This window comes from Arvicanthis niloticus, chromosome 11 (genome assembly GCF_011762505.2).
Source record: "Arvicanthis niloticus isolate mArvNil1 chromosome 11, mArvNil1.pat.X, whole genome shotgun sequence".
In the NCBI taxonomy this organism is placed as follows: domain Eukaryota; kingdom Metazoa; phylum Chordata; class Mammalia; order Rodentia; family Muridae; genus Arvicanthis; species Arvicanthis niloticus.
The window spans coordinates 886,949-906,170 of record NC_047668.1 but is presented as its reverse complement, the minus strand read 5'-3'; the positions used below and the strand labels follow the sequence as shown (position 1 = coordinate 906,170).

The 19,222-nt window shown below is 36.9% G+C and overlaps 1 protein-coding gene across 2 annotated transcripts in view; it reads right to left on the bottom strand.

Annotated features, from left to right (window-relative positions):
- Sos2 (SOS Ras/Rho guanine nucleotide exchange factor 2) overlaps positions 1-19,222 on the bottom strand; it is a 95,882-nt gene that overhangs the window by 12,990 nt on the left and 63,670 nt on the right. Inside the window, exons 9-16 of one of the 2 annotated variants that reach the window (XM_034513816.2) lie at positions 17,227-17,354; positions 16,027-16,682; positions 15,448-15,529; positions 14,034-14,156; positions 10,979-11,082; positions 7,744-7,966; positions 3,568-3,687; positions 3,255-3,417 (exon numbers count right to left, since the gene is read on the bottom strand). In XM_034513816.2, the coding sequence (XP_034369707.1) occupies positions 3,255-3,417; positions 3,568-3,687; positions 7,744-7,966; positions 10,979-11,082; positions 14,034-14,156; positions 15,448-15,529; positions 16,027-16,682; positions 17,227-17,354 (1,599 nt within the window). The remainder of the gene's footprint in view (positions 1-3,254; positions 3,418-3,567; positions 3,688-7,743; positions 7,967-10,978; positions 11,083-14,033; positions 14,157-15,447; positions 15,530-16,026; positions 16,683-17,226; positions 17,355-19,222) is intronic. The other variant, XM_034513818.2, reaches the window with a different exon arrangement.

The window sequence follows — 19,222 nt, the reverse complement described above, 5'->3', positions numbered from 1 at the left end:
ACTATGATCTTTTGGGACTGAATGTTCTTTAACTAAAAGGTCTCGTGAGGCTGAGGCAAATTTTAGTAATAAGAAAATGTAGGAAGGTAGGAAAGCTTGAAGAAAATCTAGTGAATGAAGTAACCATAGGCATTTCTTTTTTTATTTCATTACCATATTTTTCTTATAGGAAATAAAGTAATTTACAATCAATGATGAATACAAGCAAATATATATAAAAACAAACCCACAGTGAGTATTATACTTGAGATCCATATATTTAATCAAATGTGGTTGTTTTAATAGCTTTTATTTAATACTCTACAGAAGTCCCAGACAACATGAACAAGGAGAGAAAAAAAAAAGGTCAGGGATCTATCACTATTCCCAGACATCATAATTGGCTGTCTCCGGGGGTGGGGGTGGGGGAGAAGCTTTAGTGGTGGTGCTGTATATAAAAGCCAAACAAAATTCAACTGTATTTTTAGATATAAAATTTTTTCACCAAAAAGAAAATAATTATTTTTAAAAAGATTGCAATATAGGTAACAATGGAGTGAAGGTGTCTGTCAGGAAATCATAAACAAAGAGATATACCAAACTCATGGTTAGGAAGGCTCATTACTATAAAACTGTCAGTCTTTCACAGTGACTTTCAGATCTAAACACAACTCCTACTAAGCTTAATTTTTTAAAAAGTAAAACTTAGGTTTCCTGTCTCGAAACAAACAAACAAACAAACAAAAAAACTTAGGTTGATTCTATAGTAGCAGTGTTTAGACACGCAGCAGAGAAAATCAGATGGGTCACAAAGCTATACAGAGCAGAAACAAACCCACATGTATACACTCAGTTAGGACACAGCAGGCACAATAGGTCAATGTGGGGAAAATTGACTTTAAATGTGTGAGAACAACTGAACAACCATATAGAAAACAACTAAAACCAGAGTCCAGCCTTCTTGTGTATTCTGGGCTTCTTGTGAAGCCCAGCCTTCAGGTGTACGAATGCAACACCTGCCAATTAAAAAGCCTACAGCCTATGACTTAAGCAAGAAATGGGAGGTGGGACAAATGAGAGAAAGGATTCTGGGATAGACCCAAGGTGGAAAGACTGGCCAGGGAAGATGTGAGGAGACAGACGCTTGGTCCCTGAGCACAGGTACCCAGCCATGTAGCAGAATGTAGGTTAAAATAAATGGGTTATTTTTAGAAATGATCTAGTAAGAATAGAGCCTAGCTATATGGACAAGGTATCTGTAAATATATTTTGAGTCTGAGTCTTATTTCTGGGAGCATGGGGCTAGGAAGAAGAACTGGGACTTAACTTCAACACAACCTCACCCCATATTCAAAACAAAATTCCATCTCAATTAACGATCTTCCTTTTGTTTTGTTTGAGATGGAGTTTCATTATACAGTGAAGGCTGTCTTTGAACTCTCAGTCCTCCTACCTTAGGCCTTGAGGATCAATAAGGAGAGAGACAAAACATTAGACTTGCTACACTGAACATCACAATAGCAGTTAGGCTGTGGGATGTTGGCGCCAGCACAATGCCTGCTGTACAAGCATGAGGGCCTAGGTTTGAGCCCCAGCACCCACATACAAAGCCAGGTGTTATGGCTCTTGCTTATCATATCAGTGCTGAGGAGGCAGGGGCAGGTGGATAGGCAGGGGCAGGTGGATAGATCCCTGGAGGGTCCCTATCAAGCCACTTTAGACAGCTGTCAAGCCCCAGATTCCAGTAAAAGAGACGCTGTCGCAAAAATTAAGGTGGATAGCTCCTGAGAAATATCTGTACACATGTGTGCATATGCTTCTATGTGCATGTGCCCCTATACACACACACACACGAATCCATACTTTAAAAATAAAAACAAAAATACAAAAATGAAATTATGTAGACACAAATATTTAAAACAGGATAAAAAGTAAGGTAATTAAAAGCACAAAATTCATAATGTGCTGTTCTAAAGAGGAAAGAAAGCAAATAACATGCTGAGTGGGCCAACACATGGCCCAGTGGTTCAAGGTGAGTGCCCCCAAGACTCCCTGACTGTACCTGAGACCTACATGGTAGAGAGAACTGATTCTGAAAATTCTCTCACCTCCACATGTATGCTGTGGCATGGGAACCTCCAACACTAATAAACCAGGATGCCAAATTCACATGTTTGATGCTATTATTTCTTATATATTATATGTACTTTTAGAATAATTTTGCCACAATATTAAAAATCAAAATGTTTAACCTCTGAAATGAAATGTTTAACACAATTTCAGTTTTACAATATCAGGATTAAAATAATAATTTTTCATTTAAAAAATTTAAAAGATTTATTTATTTTTATTTTTTCACAAGTCTGTGTACCAGATGTGTGCCTGGTGCCCACAGAGGTCGGAAGAGGGTGTCAGATCTCCTAGAATTTAAGTAAAAGATGGTTCTAGGCTTCCATGTGGATGCTAGAAATTGAACCTAAACTTTGGGGATAGGAGGTCTGTTTCCAGAAACTAATTCTAGGGAAAGAATCAGGCTTTCACAGAGACACATTAATTAATTAATTAGTTACCTAATTAATTAATGGCCCATGATAAATTATATATGCAAATGAAAATACAAAATTAACTTAGTTGTTCCCAAATAGAATAATGCACTAAATTATAATTCACCCAAAGGACATAAAACTATGTAGCGACTAAAAACAAACAAATAAAAAAAATCCCTTGTCTTGAGAGACAAACTGTGTTTATAGAATAATGTTTATAAAAATGAGATGAATATCATAAATATCTATGTAAAATATGCTGCTCATGTTTAAAGACCACAAAATCTGTATATTTCTCTATATCCCAAAATTTCTCAAAGAAATATTAAACATAATTTAAAATATAACAATCTATAATTTAAAATAAAATAACTTTAGGTTTCAAAAAGAATTATCTCTTTTTGACTATACATTGCAGCAACCAAGAAATAATCTGTATATTGAATATATAATAAAATTCTTTGCCATTGATGAGATTATCAATATGTCACTGGAAAAACCCTACATTTACCAGTATATGCTGATATATGATATACTTTAGTAATTCTACCTCTGAATTGAAGGGGAAAAGACAGAAGAACAAATGTTTAAAAAAACATTTGCTTAAAAATAAGTAAAAGTGACCTCTTATGTTAATTTTATCAGCTCTCCCAAAGATGAAATATTCAAGCTAAAACTTACCTCAAATGTGTGGTCTAGCCTGTACACTGACACTGAACTGACACTTACCTCAAATGTGTGGTCTAGCCTGTACACTGACACTGAATTGACCGCACTGACTATCTCCAACACACCGTTGAAGTTGTTCAGATCCTGGAACACTTGCAGGATCTCCACTATCCTGCTGAGCACCGCCACACGCTCTTCAAAGTTCTCTGCTTCCACAATGCATCTAACAACAACAAGATATTCATGGCTTCAGACAGTTTCTCCACCTCACTTGGAAAACAAGAGACTTCTTTAAAGAGCCAGAGTTTTAGCTTAAATATGATTTAACATTATGTTTACTAAGAAACATAAGACAGAGTCAATAAAAACTTACTTTTCAAACCACAGAGTGAGGTTTGTTGTATGGCGAATCATTTTTAATAAATTTGGAGAATTTATTTCTTTATCTTCTTTGGTCCAGACACTCCCTACAAGTTCAGAAGGCTGCACTTTCCTGTAAAACAATAACCGTCAATACAATTCACCCTACAAAGATTAGTATCGAATTATCTAAGCAGTTCTAAAGGTAAATAGAGAAATACATTAATTAACAGAGAAGCAGACCCAAACAGCCTGGAAAATATGTTTTACCATTCAGGGGAAAAACAAACAAAACTAGAATAAAATCCCCTTTTACACCCATCACCTAAAGAAGTCTGATGATTACAGCAAAAGGTAAGTAGAAAGCAGGAAGTCTGTCTCCATAACTATGCTGACGTAAAGATGGATCCACCAACCACCTGACAAACAACCTGGTAGAATCTCACAGCCCTGAAGACACAGAGTAACTGACAAAACACTTCAGCATCTATGAACACATCGAGGATAAACAGACACAGTCCTAGGAATGCATTTACAAGGATGCTCAGGGAAATACTGTCTGCAGAAGTGAAAACCCCAAACAGCATAGAAGCTCACCATCAGGAAACTGGAGACACTATAGAACAGTCGCAATGGAATACTGCACGATGGCTAAAATAAATTAATTAAGCTGGACAGCAACTTGAACAAGTATCAAAAACAATATAAATTTTAAAAACCTGGTAAAGAGTGGTATCATAAATATATGTGGCTTTAAGATATACAAGCTAATGATTTGTATTATTTAGGGCTATGTACACAGATACCTAAATCATAAAGACAAACAGAGGAAGAATAAATAAACATCAAGGCATAGGTCATGGTAATTTCCTGGGAAGAATGAAGAACAGTGTAATTAAGGAGAATTTTAAGAATTTCAATCTTATCTGTAATTTTTATTATCTATGAACAGTCATTATTATCTATACTTTTAGAATGCTTGAAATAGCTAATAAAAACCGGAAGAGAAGATTAAATCATTAATGAGTCAGGACTGCATAATTTAAAAACTGTCCAATGCACTTCCATTAATGTCCTGTAGGAGGAGCTAAGGTGGGAGGAGTAAAGAGAGGAAAAGGAGGAGTAAGGGAGGAAGAGGGGAAGGAAGAGGAGGAGCTAGGAGAGAGAGAGGGACATGGAGGCTGATGCTTGTCTGTAGCAGTCAAAGGTAGTTGGTATATTTAGGTTGGGTTACACCTCTGATCATAAGGGCATCTTGTTATTGATCATTATCACATATATAAGCCTTTGATTAATCTTTAAGCATTAGAGTCTTATTTTTCTACCGGGCCCACGCGGATGGTGGGATGGTCTGGGCAATGCCCAGCCTTGCAGAGACAGCATGGAAGATTGGCAGAGCCATCTCCCACGTTGGCATCTAGTGGATGGCAGAGCTGGTGTTTCTGGATGGCAGTTTCTAGCTGCGGAGCCCACGTGGCCTCTGGCCACTGAACATGGCATCTGATCTAGCCAGATCTGCCGCAGCTTAGATAGTTGGCTTGACTGGAGGCCGTTTTTGTTTTTGTTTTGTTTTTTAATAATTACTACAACAATGTCCTATAGTTTTCAATATTTAGAAAATTCTTTTTGGGGCTGGAGAGATGGTTCAGCAGATAAGAGCACTGACTGTTCTCCCAGACGTCCTGAGTTCAATTCCCAGCAACCACATGGTGGCTCACAACCATCTGTAATGGGATCTGATGCCCTCTTCTGGTGTGTCTGAAGACAGCTACAGTGTATTCACATACATAAAGTAAATAAATAAATAAATAAATAAATATTTTTTAAAAATTCTTTTTGGTCAGTAGATCTGGAGACAAATGGGTACTTGTTAAAAGTTTTTGGAACATATTTATTGTTTTCTTAGACAGGGACTAATGTAGTTCAGGCTGGTCTTGATTCTCTCTGTATGAGAATATAGCCTTGAATTCTTGATTTTTCTCTCCCCAGCCTTCCAAGTGCTGGGACTGTAGGCATGTGCCACTATGCCTGGCTTTTTTAGAATATGTTTTCTTAACTATCATTTTACTAGAAATTTGCATAGTATCAATGTCTGTATGTTACCTTTCTTCTATCAAACAAATCATAGACAAAGAAATGCATTTCTATGCTACAAAGAATGTCTACATGGAGCTACATACTTAAAAAAATGATACTCATGTTATTTTTTTTAAACTGATAAAACATTCATTCATGAGAGAAAAGTTTATTCAATACAAAATGCTTTGTTGCCTCAAGTAACAAGTTTCTTGATGCCACCTGTCACAGATCACAATATATATCTATTTTAAAGACTACCTTCCACATTAAGTAATTCCAGATTACTTAAGATATACCATAACTAACAAGCTGTTTACAAATTGCTGACTAGTTAAAGGTCAAATTCTGAATAGCCCTGCCAGAGCCAACCACAGACACACTTCTAATGAAGACAGTTTATATCTGGCTCTTTCCTACAGTCTCTATAGCACTGAAGTTTATACAGCCTTGCTTTTTCCTGTGCAATCTTTTTTTTTTTTTTTTTTTTTTTTTTTAAAATAGCTGCTAGACTGGAGAGATGGTTCAGCAGTTAAAAGCACTAGCTATTTTTTCCAGAGGACCTCTGTTCAATTCCTAGAAACCATATGGTGGCTTACAAGTGTCTGTAACTCCAGTCCCAGAGGATCCATACCCCAAGGCACCAGGCATGTATGTGATGCAGACATTCGCAGAGCCCAACTACCCATTACAAAAAATAAATTAATTAAAAAAAATCTCTTGATGAGGATAACTTCTCCAGGATACTTTTTTGTAGTTTTTGTCTACTTTATTTTTTTCAGAGAAGGCCTCATGCAGCTCACATTGGCCCTAAATTTGCTGTATGTAGCTGGAAGCTGGCTTGAGCTCTTGATCTTCCTTCCCTCTACCTCACAACTGCTGGGATGACAGGGTTATTCCACTACACCTAGCTAGGATACAAAAACAGGTTTGTGGATTCAGGAAGGTTTTGATGACATCAAGGTAAAAGCTTATTTTTCAACAGGGAGCAGTTACCTACACGGTATAGAGTCGTCACTGGAGCCTGGGTTGTAAATGAATGAGAAAAAGATTTATCTCACTTAATACTCTATTCTATTAATTTATCTGCCAAGAATCTCTCATCATGACTGACTGACGGTACTAATCTCAGTCTAAAATAATCTAGGAAGTAGGGAAGTAAGTGTGTGTGTCAGAAATTTCCCTGACCAATCTATTTGCAGCGGGAGGCCTATGATTGGATAGAGAAGAGGGAGGCAGAGCTAAGGGTTGAAGTGACAAGGATACAAGCAGAATGGGGGGGGGGGGGCGAGAAAGTTGAGAGAGATGGAAACTGATGTTAACAAGGATGACTTTAACCAGCCTTTGGCAGAGATGATACGAAAAGGTTAGGATATATCAGATAACTTGTCTAATCTGTGTGGGCATCTTGTGATTTGAGTATTTGATGACATATAAATCTCTTTGGTTAATCCTAAGCTTTAGAGTTATCACTTTACTGGGTTACTGGGAGGTGGGTCAACCGACAACCGGGTGATTATGGCTGTGAAGGAATTAGTGGGTCTAGGGACAAACAAACCAGAGCTGGAAGCACAGCAACTGGTCGCTATGGGGGCAAGTTAGAGAGAGCAGCCCAGTAGAACCAGCTCCAGCAATGGGCTCATTGCGGGAACTTGGTGGCAGAGCCGGGAAGCCTGTTGGACCTCTTTTGTAATAACACACACACACACACACACACACACACACACACACATTATTGGGAGAGAGACAGAGAGACAGAGAGAGACACGTGTGGAGGTCAGAGAACAACTTAGAGAGGTCAGTTCTTTCACTGTGTTGGCTCAGACCTATTCTTTTTTTTTTTTTTTTTTTTTTATTTTTGGTTTTTCAAGACAGGGTTTCTCTGTGTAGCCCTGGCTGTCCTGGAACTCACTCTGTAGACCAGGCTGGCCTCGAACTCAGAAATCCACCTGCCTCTGCCTCCCAAGCGCTGGGATTAAAGGTGTGCGCCACCACCGCCCAGCGTCTCAGAGCTATTTTTAAACACTCATAAATAATTAGCAAAGTATTCTGAAAACCCTTAAGAAGTATGTTTAGAGTTCTTGAAATAAAGCAAGAAATAAACACAATCTACCTGTAGAGATCAGATTCCAAAAGTGTTAACTGCCGTGCAATCTCTATTGGATGAAGGGTCATGAGGTCAAATGTTTCAAACTGTCCCGCTCTACTTATGTGCCATTCGATGGGTGGAGGTGAGCTTTCAAAGGTGATGTTATGGCTGACTCCATTTGCCTGAGCTTGCTTCTTCCTCTTGATGATTTTAGCAATGGATTCTACCCATTTCTTCATGGCTTTTCCTAGTGGGGAAACAAACAGAAAAGCCTTTTACTTGACAAACATCACTGCAAATGGCAAGATCAACTATCACTTGGCTCCCACAACTACAAGACATTATCATTTCATTAATATTTAAGCAGATAATTTTAAAACCTCCAAAGTAATCACAATACCACTGTTACACATAGCAACTGATCCATAACATCTTTTCTTCAGACAGCGTTTGACTATAGAGTCCAAAAACTAGTATTAAATGCTAAATCCTTGGGCCTGTATTTCCCAAATGCTGAATCACCACATCCAGAAAAGTGTCTTTTGTCTTAATGTCTTCTTATGTTTTGTCTTAAAATATGTTTTGTCTTAAGACAAAATATTAATGTCTTCACATGTTTTGCTAGTATTTGAAAGTTTAACTTTCAAATGTTTCATAGAGTTGACTTGTTTTTAAAAGGACACAAGGGCTGGAGAGATGGCTCATTGGTTAAGAGTACCAGCTGATCTTCCACAGGGCCAGGTTCAATAGCAAGCACCTGCAACCGTCTATGACTCCAGTTCCAGAGCACCCAACGCCCTCTTCTTGCCTCAATAGTACACAGACGCCAAACACATAAATTAAATTAAGTGTAAAGAGGACACAACCATGGCATTAAGTCGATCTAGCACTTCCCCTACTACGCACGCTCCTCTTTATCACTCAAAATGCTCGCAGTTTATTTGTTGAAGAAACTGAATTACTTATCCTATGGTGTTTGTTCTGTGGATTTTCCCCAAGGTTGCATTTTTTGTAATTTCTTCCCTATGACATTATTTTTGATATATATCTATCTCCTTGATTTTATTTAGCCAGAGATATAGGCATGTAGTCTAATTCTAATACAGAATGTCTGTTTATCTTTCCTTTTGTGATATTTACTAATTCTAAGCCTCTAGATTATTTTTAAAAAGTTAATACACACACACACACACACACACACACACACACACACACACACACACACACACAAACGTACCCTTGGAGACCAGAAGAGGATGTGTGATTCCCCCAGAGCCAGTTACAGGCAGTTACGAGCCATATAACATAGTCAGTAGGAACTGAACCCAGGGCCTTTGCAACAGCAATAAACATTCTTAACCACTGAGCCATCTCTCTGGCCCCTAGATCTATTATTTTACTAGCACTAGGGAATGGGGATATATTATTAATTCTTCAGTTATTAGGCTATTTCTATTAAAAAAAACTTTGCCTCATGAAATATTTGGTTACTCTGAGATTTAATTTGTACAAAAGAGAATTTAGGACATTAATACACACTCTCTAAATAAATAAATAGATAAATTTAATATATGTATTTTTAAAGCTTAGATTATGTACAACTTACTATTTACATTAACAGTTTTGATATAATTCATTCCTAGCATACAGAAAGTAGAGGAAGAATAAGAGTTTAAAATCATCCTTGGCTACATTAATGAGTTCAAATCCAGCCTAGGGTACATGAGACCCTTTCTCAAAAATATAAAAAAGGGTCTGGAGAGATAACTCAGCAGTTAAGAGCACTGGCTGCTTTTGCAGAGGACCCAGGTTCAGTTCTTGTCACTGGCATGGTGAGGATTCAGTGTTTATCATGTTCAGTTCTAGGGATGCAATGCAGTCTTCTGAGTACTCCAGGTACCAGAATGAGTGTGGCATATAGATAACACCAGGCAAATCACTCATATACATAAAATTTAAAAGATAATAAATGATAAAAATAAAATTTAATTTAGTATTATGAACAATTGGGACACACATGAACAATAAAAATTCTGTTTGACATCTCAAAAGTTTTAGGACTAAGGAATCACATCCTCTATTTTGAGCAAAATTCCCCTTAAAGAACAAGTAAGCTCCTTGCTCCTTGGTTGCCGTAAGGTGAACAGCTTTATTGTACTACACCCTTTGTCTTGGTATTCTTTCAAATCACAAGCTCAGGAAAATGGAGCCAGCCAAGTACAGACTGAAAACTTGGAAACTGTGAGCCAGAACATTTGTTTTCTGCTTTTATAACAAGAGGAGCAAACAGGAAGTGGGAAAAGCTGGCTTGCTACATTATTTTCAGGCAATGTCTTATATTGTTAGTTAAAACATATGTAGTTCATTAATAGCACACATTTTGATAATATCTGTATGTTTAATTGCCAAGTCCTGGAGTTTCACTTCAACGCTGTGATTCTGACCTTCAAGTAGGAAACTCTTACCTTTTCAATGCAGAAGATATTTTTCCTGGAATACTTTTCCACAAGTAAATACATTTTTTTCAATGTCCAAAATTAAAGAATAAGAGGAATAGGGGGAATAGGAGGCAAAACTAGTCATGTTTTTATTTAGCTAAAGGAGTGACAACCTTGAGTTGACATAAAATGTTAAAAATTTTTCATATAATCTTTACATGAGTATAAAAGAGTGTATGTGTGCCTGTGTGTGTGCAAGTGTGTATGAATATGCGTGTGTACATGTGCGTGTGTGTGTACACCATGTATATTCAAGTATCCACAGAGGCCAGACGAGGGATTCAGATAGCCTGGAGCTGGAGTTTGGGCAACTATAAGCATCATGATGGGTGTTGGGAACGGGACTCCAGTCCTCTCAAACAGCACCACGCCAGCCCCTAAATATCTTAAAAAGAAAATAAATAAATAAATGAAAAGAAGCTCTTGGCTTCTTTAAAAGAGGTATTCTCCAACACTTCAAAAGGGAGCTGAGAGGGGCTGCTCAGGGGTAAAGGCTTGCCTGTACAGCAGGCCATGTGCTCTGTCTCCAGTGTTGATGGAAAACAAGAACAAAGCCAACATCTGAGAAGGCAAGGTTCTTCAACAGCAGGGGATGCTAAAGACACACGGCATTGTTTAGGACAAACGACAAATATCCTAAGTATTATTTTAGTTTTGCAAGCATGACAACTAGTTTATTTTTTAACTAAAAGTCATAGAGTTTCTAAAGTAAACTCATGTACAACACACATAAGAGTCAATCAAGCCTTTAAATAATATACCTCTTACACTTGAAATGAAGGATTCTAGTCTTTCAAGCAATTCCAAGTCTCTTTCAAAGTCATAATAATGATGCTCAACCCAGTGGCGAAAGACATTCAAGACCCTAATAAAACAGAAGTAGACATTTATTGAGAGGTACACTCAATACTACACAGAGCTCAAAAATATTAACATTATTTTTCAGACTGTGCACTAAATTGAAACTTAAATACTGTAAAGTATAAAACTTCATTCTGTGCTTACTCATTTATCTTAAGAAAAGGGACTTTTATACGTATGTAAAAGAATCATGCTTCATCGTATGAAATATTTTTTTAATTTCTTACACGGAAAAGGCATTATATGGGTGTGTGCACAAAAACCAGCCAACATCACATGTCTTCTTCAATCATTCCTCCTTTTCTTCCTCTTCTTCCTCCTCCTCCTCCTCATGAGACATGGTCTCTCACTGGACCTGAAGCTCACTAATTAAGCTAGATGGGCTGACCAGTGTGCTCCCAGGATCCTCCTGTCTCTACCTCTCCAGTGCTGGGATAACAGGCTCACACTATACTAGCATACTTAATATTTCTACATGGGTGTTGAGAATTGAAGCCAGGTCCTCATGCTTGCAATGGCAAGTACTTTGTGGACTTTCCCCAGGCCCCTGAAATCACTTTTAAGATGTAAATCTTGATGCATTTTCCACATAAAATAAAAAACTAGCATGTAGTGTATTTGATTTTGAATTCAACTGCTATCATTTCTTTGTAAGCTACAAATAAGTATATAATCTTGTAGTTTATTTCCAAAGACAAAAACACTACTTTGGACAGAGCATTTGTTTTATGATGTCACAAGATGATTACTTATGATATTCAAGTACACAGATTTATTCCTCTATATAGACACAATTTTCCACTCCCTACCACCGATACACTGTAATATAAATTAGTCACTTTAGCATTTGTTTTATTACTTCAAAAAATGACTATTTCCAGTCAGGTCCTATTCTTTCCTCACAGCAGCATGAACACAATTAACTTTCAGTGTAATTGTGCTATTTGTGTCAAACAACCTCATGTTACAGAGTGTCTGGCTGGCACAGCAGCTTGGGAATGCACCAAGATCACAGAACTAACTGTTAGCCTTTAGTTTATGCTTAGCTCACTTCAAACAGTTCCATTTCCTCCAGGAGCCATGCAATTCTAAGGTTGCTATATGAAAGGAGAAAGTCTTAGCATCAGACTTTACCAAAAATAAACGTTTTAGCTTGTCAAAACACCAGTAAGAAAAATAGTGGGCTAGCCACTGTGTTTAAAGGAAAGACTGGCAAAACCTTTTCTCGACAAAATGCAGTAGACCACAAGCTTCTCAGCTCAGCTCTACACCCCAGTTCAAAACAAAAGATCAAGTGAAACAGGTAAGGAGTTCTAACCAGACTCTGGTTATACAAGTATGAATGATCAGTAAGAAACAAAAGTTCTTAACATTGTGAGTCACTAAGGGAAAACAAAATCACAGCACGTAGCAACTGTATACTCAATAATACAGTGGAGGTGCAAACCAGACATGTCTGTAAACACTGGCAAGGTACGAAACACAGGCACTCATATGCAGTGTTCTGACAATGTTTAGAGAAGTCCTGACAACTCCCTCTATCACTGAACATGTACCTAAACTTTCCATCCAGTCATTCTGAGCCAACCATATCAATATATTTAAAAATATTTAAAAATGACTGATATAAGCAACATAGATCAATCTCAAAAGCACGTTCAATGGAAGGGTCTGAAATGAAGACAATACATTTCAATTCACATCTAAAAAGGTAACTCTAGTGTATGGAGGGAGAGATAGGACAGTGCCTGGAGGTGGAACACAGCTTTATTAGAGAGGACACAAAGGATCTTTCTGACATGTAGTAAAAAGATATATGGGTCTTGCTAGGCTTGGTGGCACATGCTTTTAATCCTAGCACTTGGGAGGCAGAGGCAGGCGAATCTCAGTTTGAGGCTAGCCTGGTCTATAAAATAGAGTTCCGGGACAGCCAGGGAGGGATACACAGAAAAACTCTAATCTCAAAAAACAAAACAAAACAAAAAAACCAATAACAAAAAAAGACATATATGTCAGTGTTTAGTTTAAAAAAAAAAAAAAAAAAAAGTAAAGAAAAGACAAGACGCTGGCTAAGGAGGTCTGACATGGGTTTTAACCTTATCTTGCCACTCCCTTTATAGAAACTATTTCAAATTACTTTATCTTACTAAGTTCTTATTTCCTTATAAATAAAGTAGTCATAAAATTATGTTATATTTCTAGTAGTACAAAGAAATGATGTTGCAAGGATAAGATAGAAAAGATAAAGCACTAGTGGGTAATAATTGGCAAACTGTAAGTACTAGCAACAGATACCTGCTGTAATGAAATGTTCTTTCACTATGAGAGATTCCTTAAAGTATTGAATGTCCAGATATTCTGAGGAGGAAAGGAACTACAACTTTCACAAATACTGTCTACTGTGAAAGCATCCACAACTACTATATTAGCATACTGGGCTATGAAAGGAGAAAATGGGAAATGAGGCTACAGTAGGCACGTTTCTATGTGGCTATCTGTAACCCAGCAGGTTCCACTGTGTGGGAGACACTGGAGACTCCCTGAAAAAGCTGGCTAACTAGACTAGCTTGTCTCAATAAATAGAGCAAAGAGTAATCAAGGAAGACACACTAGATGCTAACTTTGGGACTCATATGTATGCAAACTTGCATACACATGTATCGTACACATGTGAAAATGCATACACATAGGCACACACACATGTTCAGACAAAAATAAAAACAAATAGGTATATGAAGATAATCTATCATGTGCCACACACAGATGATACAAATAACATATTTAAGTAATTAAAACTACTTTAGGACTAGTTATTTAATTATTATCCTGCAGAGAAAGTTAGAAGGAAACAATTGAAATAAAGTTAATAATAGAAGGATTTGAATTAAGAGCTAAGAACTTGTATGTCAAGTATATAGTGAAACTATTTTTTAAGGTGTGACATTCAGGTCAAACCTAAGTTGCACGGGTTGGACATATTCCTTGCGGAATCTTTTCAGATCTGCACTGATTGGCTGCTCGCCTTTCTCTAAGGCCTGCTTGTCCGCCTCAGTGGGTTCTGGTTCTGGAATTTCAAACCTAAGAATAAAATAAAAAGAAGAGAAATTTGTTCATACATAAATGAAAGAGACTTTGAATGCAACAAGAAAAATGTTATGGCTCGGTAATCCTTTTTCTCTCATTATGTAGAAAACATAATTACTGTTTACCCTCCTTAAGAAACTGCACACAGCAAGAAAATAGCCTTTGGCTAACAATTAGTACAAGGTGTGTAGTCTTTTCTTTTAAGAACTTATTGTTACTTCTGTGTGTGTGTGTGTGTGTGTGTGTGTGTGTGTGTGTGTAGGTACTGTGTGTGTGGGTACTGTATGTATGTATACTGCCTGTGTGTGTGTACATGCACAGAGGCCGGAGGCATTAGGAGTTTCAAGCAATGTGGGTACAGGGAACCAAACTTGGGTTCTGGAAGAGCAGTTACTTGCTCTTAACCCCTGAGACATCTTTCTAGGCCCTGTATTCTTATTTTTATTTTCAAAAAAGTTTCATAGGTAGCACACTGATCAGCATAGAAAAGGTTCACATTTTAAATTTTAAACTGTAAGGCATTTAAAATACTACTCAAAATATGGTGAAAATTTCAGCTCAAACCTTAATATTTATAAATTAATAATACAGAAATTGTTAATTTTTTAGGGTCAATAATACATGAGTTTTAAAAATAAGAAACTATCTTTTAGAACAGAAGTTCTCAACCTACAGGTTATGACCCCTTTGGCAAACCTCCATCTTCAAAAATACTTACATTGTGATTCCTAACAGTAACAAAATCACAGTTTTGAATTAGCAGCAAAAATTATTTTATGGTTGGGGGAGCCACCACAATGTGAGGAACTGTATTAACGGGTCACAGCATTAGTAAGGTTGAGAACCACTATTTTAGAGATGCATATAGAAATATTTAGATAAAAATCCATGGTCTAGAATCTACTGCAAAACAATCCTGGGGTAAGATGATCAAATCTGTAGGAACATGAGGTAAGTCAGTGACTGCTGAAGCTGGATGAAAGAGCAAAGTCTAAGTCTTCTATCCTTGTATATATTTTGAAATTTATCATAACAAGTTTATTGTAAAAGTTAAAGGGAAAGATGCATCTTTAAGGAACAAAATAAACTTTATTAAAATACACAGATTTTATCCTTGAAGCTCGTTTTTTCTGTTTCCCACTGAAGAGCCCTCCTCAGCAAAGGCTGGGCAAGCCTGCTGAAGAGAACAGTAGTGTTATTGGCATTATACCAAGCAGGTCTTAAGTGTTACTCGGACCTTGGCAAAGCACAAAGATTTAAGAGAGGTGAAATATGTCTTTCTTACCGTTCTATCAGCAAGCTTAGCAATTCCTGTGGTTTACAAAATGAACGATATGTAGTAAGAAAAGTACGAACAAAATTGGGATCTGAAAAAGTTGAGCAAAGAACAGATTCATGTTTGACTTTATCCATTTTAAGTAACTGAAGTCCCACTTTCCTTTCTTTCCTTTTTAACTTTGGCTTCTTCCACTGTAGCTTTTTCCTGACAGATGTATCCCACGACCCCACATATGGACAAGAATTCATGTAGCCCAGGCTGGCTTCAAAAATCACTATGTAGTCAAGGATAGCCTTCAACTTCTTACCTTCCTGTCCCTATTCTACTCCTCAGGTGAACAATCTACTTCTTGATGAAAGTAGGGACCTTTCTCAAATTTAATTTTACAAATAAACATTCTACAAGCATTTATTGTCACTGGAATTAATAACACATTTTAGAAATGTTTAATGACTTATTCACTCTTTTGATTTTTCGTTATTGTTTATTTGTGGTGCCCTTCCCTGTCCCCTGCCCCATCAACTGTGAAGTGTTCTTAGCCATTGGGTCCTAGTCTCTAGGTGAGCACTTACTAGTCTCACATACCTGCATACATGTGATACGTTAGCCTTTCAATCAGTTTCACCACGGTGCCTCCTTTAATAATGGGGATGCCACTTCTGCTTTGCAAGTTGTCTTCAAAAACAATGTTTTCCTCAGAGTCTGTTACCACAAAGCGATAAACGTCTGGACTCGGCAGCCTCAGGGGCTGCTCATTTTCTTCTTTCAGTAGCACAGAATCCAGCATTCTGTCTAGAGTACTTCGGTAGTGTAGGGAGATAAGGGCTGCCATCCAGTTGTTTTTCTCTTCAGCTGACTTGGCAGCAAATATTACACTGTTTTCATCTTTGGACACTAATTCAAAAGCATGTTTGTACTCACAAGCATCTTCTTTATCACATATTTGAATTTTCCTCATGACAAATTTCTCTTTTAGTCTGTATTCTGCACTACTATAACCTGGAAGTCGGGTCTGGCTATGATTAGGTTTACAGCTGATCATTAAGCCATCAAAGAGAAAAATATGCCTTTCATGTTTAGCACCAATTCTGGTCAATGGCCCTTCCATTATGAACTCATTACAACACTGTCCTATATCTTTGCCTTCCCACCCATCTATGTTTTTCTGAATTTCATTCATTTTTTTGATAGCCAGGTGCTTGCTTCTTAATTGACGATTGTAAAAAAGGCAAACGGGATCCCTAAAAAAGAAAATATTTTTTTAAAAAAATTAAAAAGCAAGATAAATTTGACTTGAATAACGATTATGTAATTCCAAATCAAATAACAAAAGTATTAAACTGAATTGAGGGTTAGAGTTTAATGACCGAGTCCACACTTAGCATATAAAAAGCCCTGGGTTTGAATACTCAGCATTCAAAAGCTTAAATAATGAAATATTAAACTTAAATAATGAAATATTTCAACTGTTAATTGAAATATTAACAATTATTTTCTTCTAGCCCTGTCCCTCAATGGCAACTGACTCAATTTTACTATCAAAGTAAATATTACATCTGAATATTTCACTCCTAGAACCATAAGAACTAAAATTATAAAAAAATTACACATTGTTTGCATAAAATTTCACTAAATATATATTTAAGTTTATAAACTATATCCTAACAATGTAACAATGGTAATTTGGTGATTTTTCAGACTAACACAGGTCACAAAAGGACAAACATAACTTTCAAGAATGTGGTATCACTGTAAATCACATGGTGAAGGTCAGTCTGGACTTACCCAGGTCGGCGTCTAGGTGAGTGCTGCTTGTAAATCCGGTCCATGCTGCCCTGGAGATTCATGAGGGCAGTGATGGCCTGATTCAGACACTCTCTGTCCTCCTGCTCCTCACTGCGCGCTTTCAACTGCTAGGGGGATAAAATACATTGTTTGGTTCTAGTCTCAACTTCTTTGTAGTTAAAGTGGAAACAGATATTTAAAACTTAAATGCATTTAATGCTGCAGTTTGAATATGCAATGTCTCCCATAGGCTCATGTGTCTGAACACTTTGTTCCGGCTAGTAGCACTGTTTGAGGAAGGCTATGGAACTATTAGGAGGTGGAGCTTCCCACTGGGGTACATCTGAAGGTTTTGTAGCCTGGTCTTATTTCTAGTCCTTTGCTTCCTGACTGAGGATGCTGCCATGCTTTCCCCACAGTGACAAACTGTTTCCCTTCTTCAACTGTAAACCAAAGTTCTCCTTCCTCACTAACTTTGCTTCTTGTCAGATATTTGGACACAGCCAAAAGACTAATATAGTTAATAAAGACAACTGTAACTTTGTATAATTACATATACCATCTGACTCTTTAAAACCAATCCTCTTTTAACAAATCCAGTGATGATATAAAGTACTGTCAGCATAACAATCAATAAAAAAGAGAACTGTGAAAATTATTTAGGAACTTTTCATCATACAGAATAATTTAAAGTATTTAAAGCATGATGTTTAAAAGTTACTTTAGGGCCAGCAAGATGGCTAGCTGGCTAAAGTGCTTGTTAGGCAAACCTAATGACTTGAGTTCAGTATGCAGAACCCACATAGAGGCAGAAGGAGAACCAACCCCATGAAGTCTGCCCTCTGCCCTCCACCTGTGTCCCTTGGTGCCCACACCCCACCTCAACACTATACACACACAATTACAAAGAAACACTTTTTCCTTGGTTGTTCAAGACAGGGTTTCTCTGTGTAATAGAGCCTTGGCTGTCCTGGACTAGCTTTGTAGACAAAGCTGGTCTCGAACTCACAGAGATCCATCTACTTCTGCCTCCTGAGTTCTGGGGTTGAAAGTGTGTGCCACCAGGCCTGGATTAAAAAGTTTTTTTTTTTTTAAAGTTACTTTTATTCACTAATATGAAGACATACAATAAGATAAACTCCTAAAATTACTACATATTCTCTGTTAAATACCTAAGTTCTGGCAATTTCAAAAAGTTTACATATATTTGTTATACAACAGAATAAAACAATCAAATTTTAACACTTTAATGTGTCAAAAGCTGTGTGTAACTAAACACCATAAAGATTTTGTTGACATACTTTAATCTTTGCATTATTATATGTGTATGGGTAGTTAGTCTACATGCATATCTACAAGCCATATGTGCCTGGTGCCCACAGAAGCCAGAGGGGGCACCAGGTCCCCTGGAACTGAAGTCCCAGATGACTGTGAGTACAGGTGGGTACTGGCAATCAAACCAGATCCTCTGCAAGAGGATATTTTTATAACATCAAATTCAACCACTGCAGTATCAACAAACCATGAAGGTTAATTTAAAAAATTTTGTACTAATCCTTAGAAATAAAAATTTACATCTAATTTTTTAATCCCTTAAAATTTGGCTTTATTTTGTTTGCTGAAATTTTTCTTTAATATTTCTCTCAGAAGAAAAAATGTTCTCTTGAAAGGAAAAAAATTTACCTTATAATAATTTATGTTAGATTATATGCCAATATTTTAATCTTTTTGATTGAGAGCAAAGTATTACATAGGTATTATACAGAAATTGTATAAGTGCATATCTATATAACAACCATGTAAAAATTATCACCTCAGAAAAATTTAAACACTAAATTTATTTCACAATCTTAATCTAGACAATCTGTGGTAAAATTTACATTTTCCTCATATTTCAAGGGGCTCAAAAATAACTATTTGGATGTTGCTTGCAGACCTGGTCCAGTGCCTTTCATTTGTGTCCTATAAACTGTCCCCTACTTAGAACACATGAGAT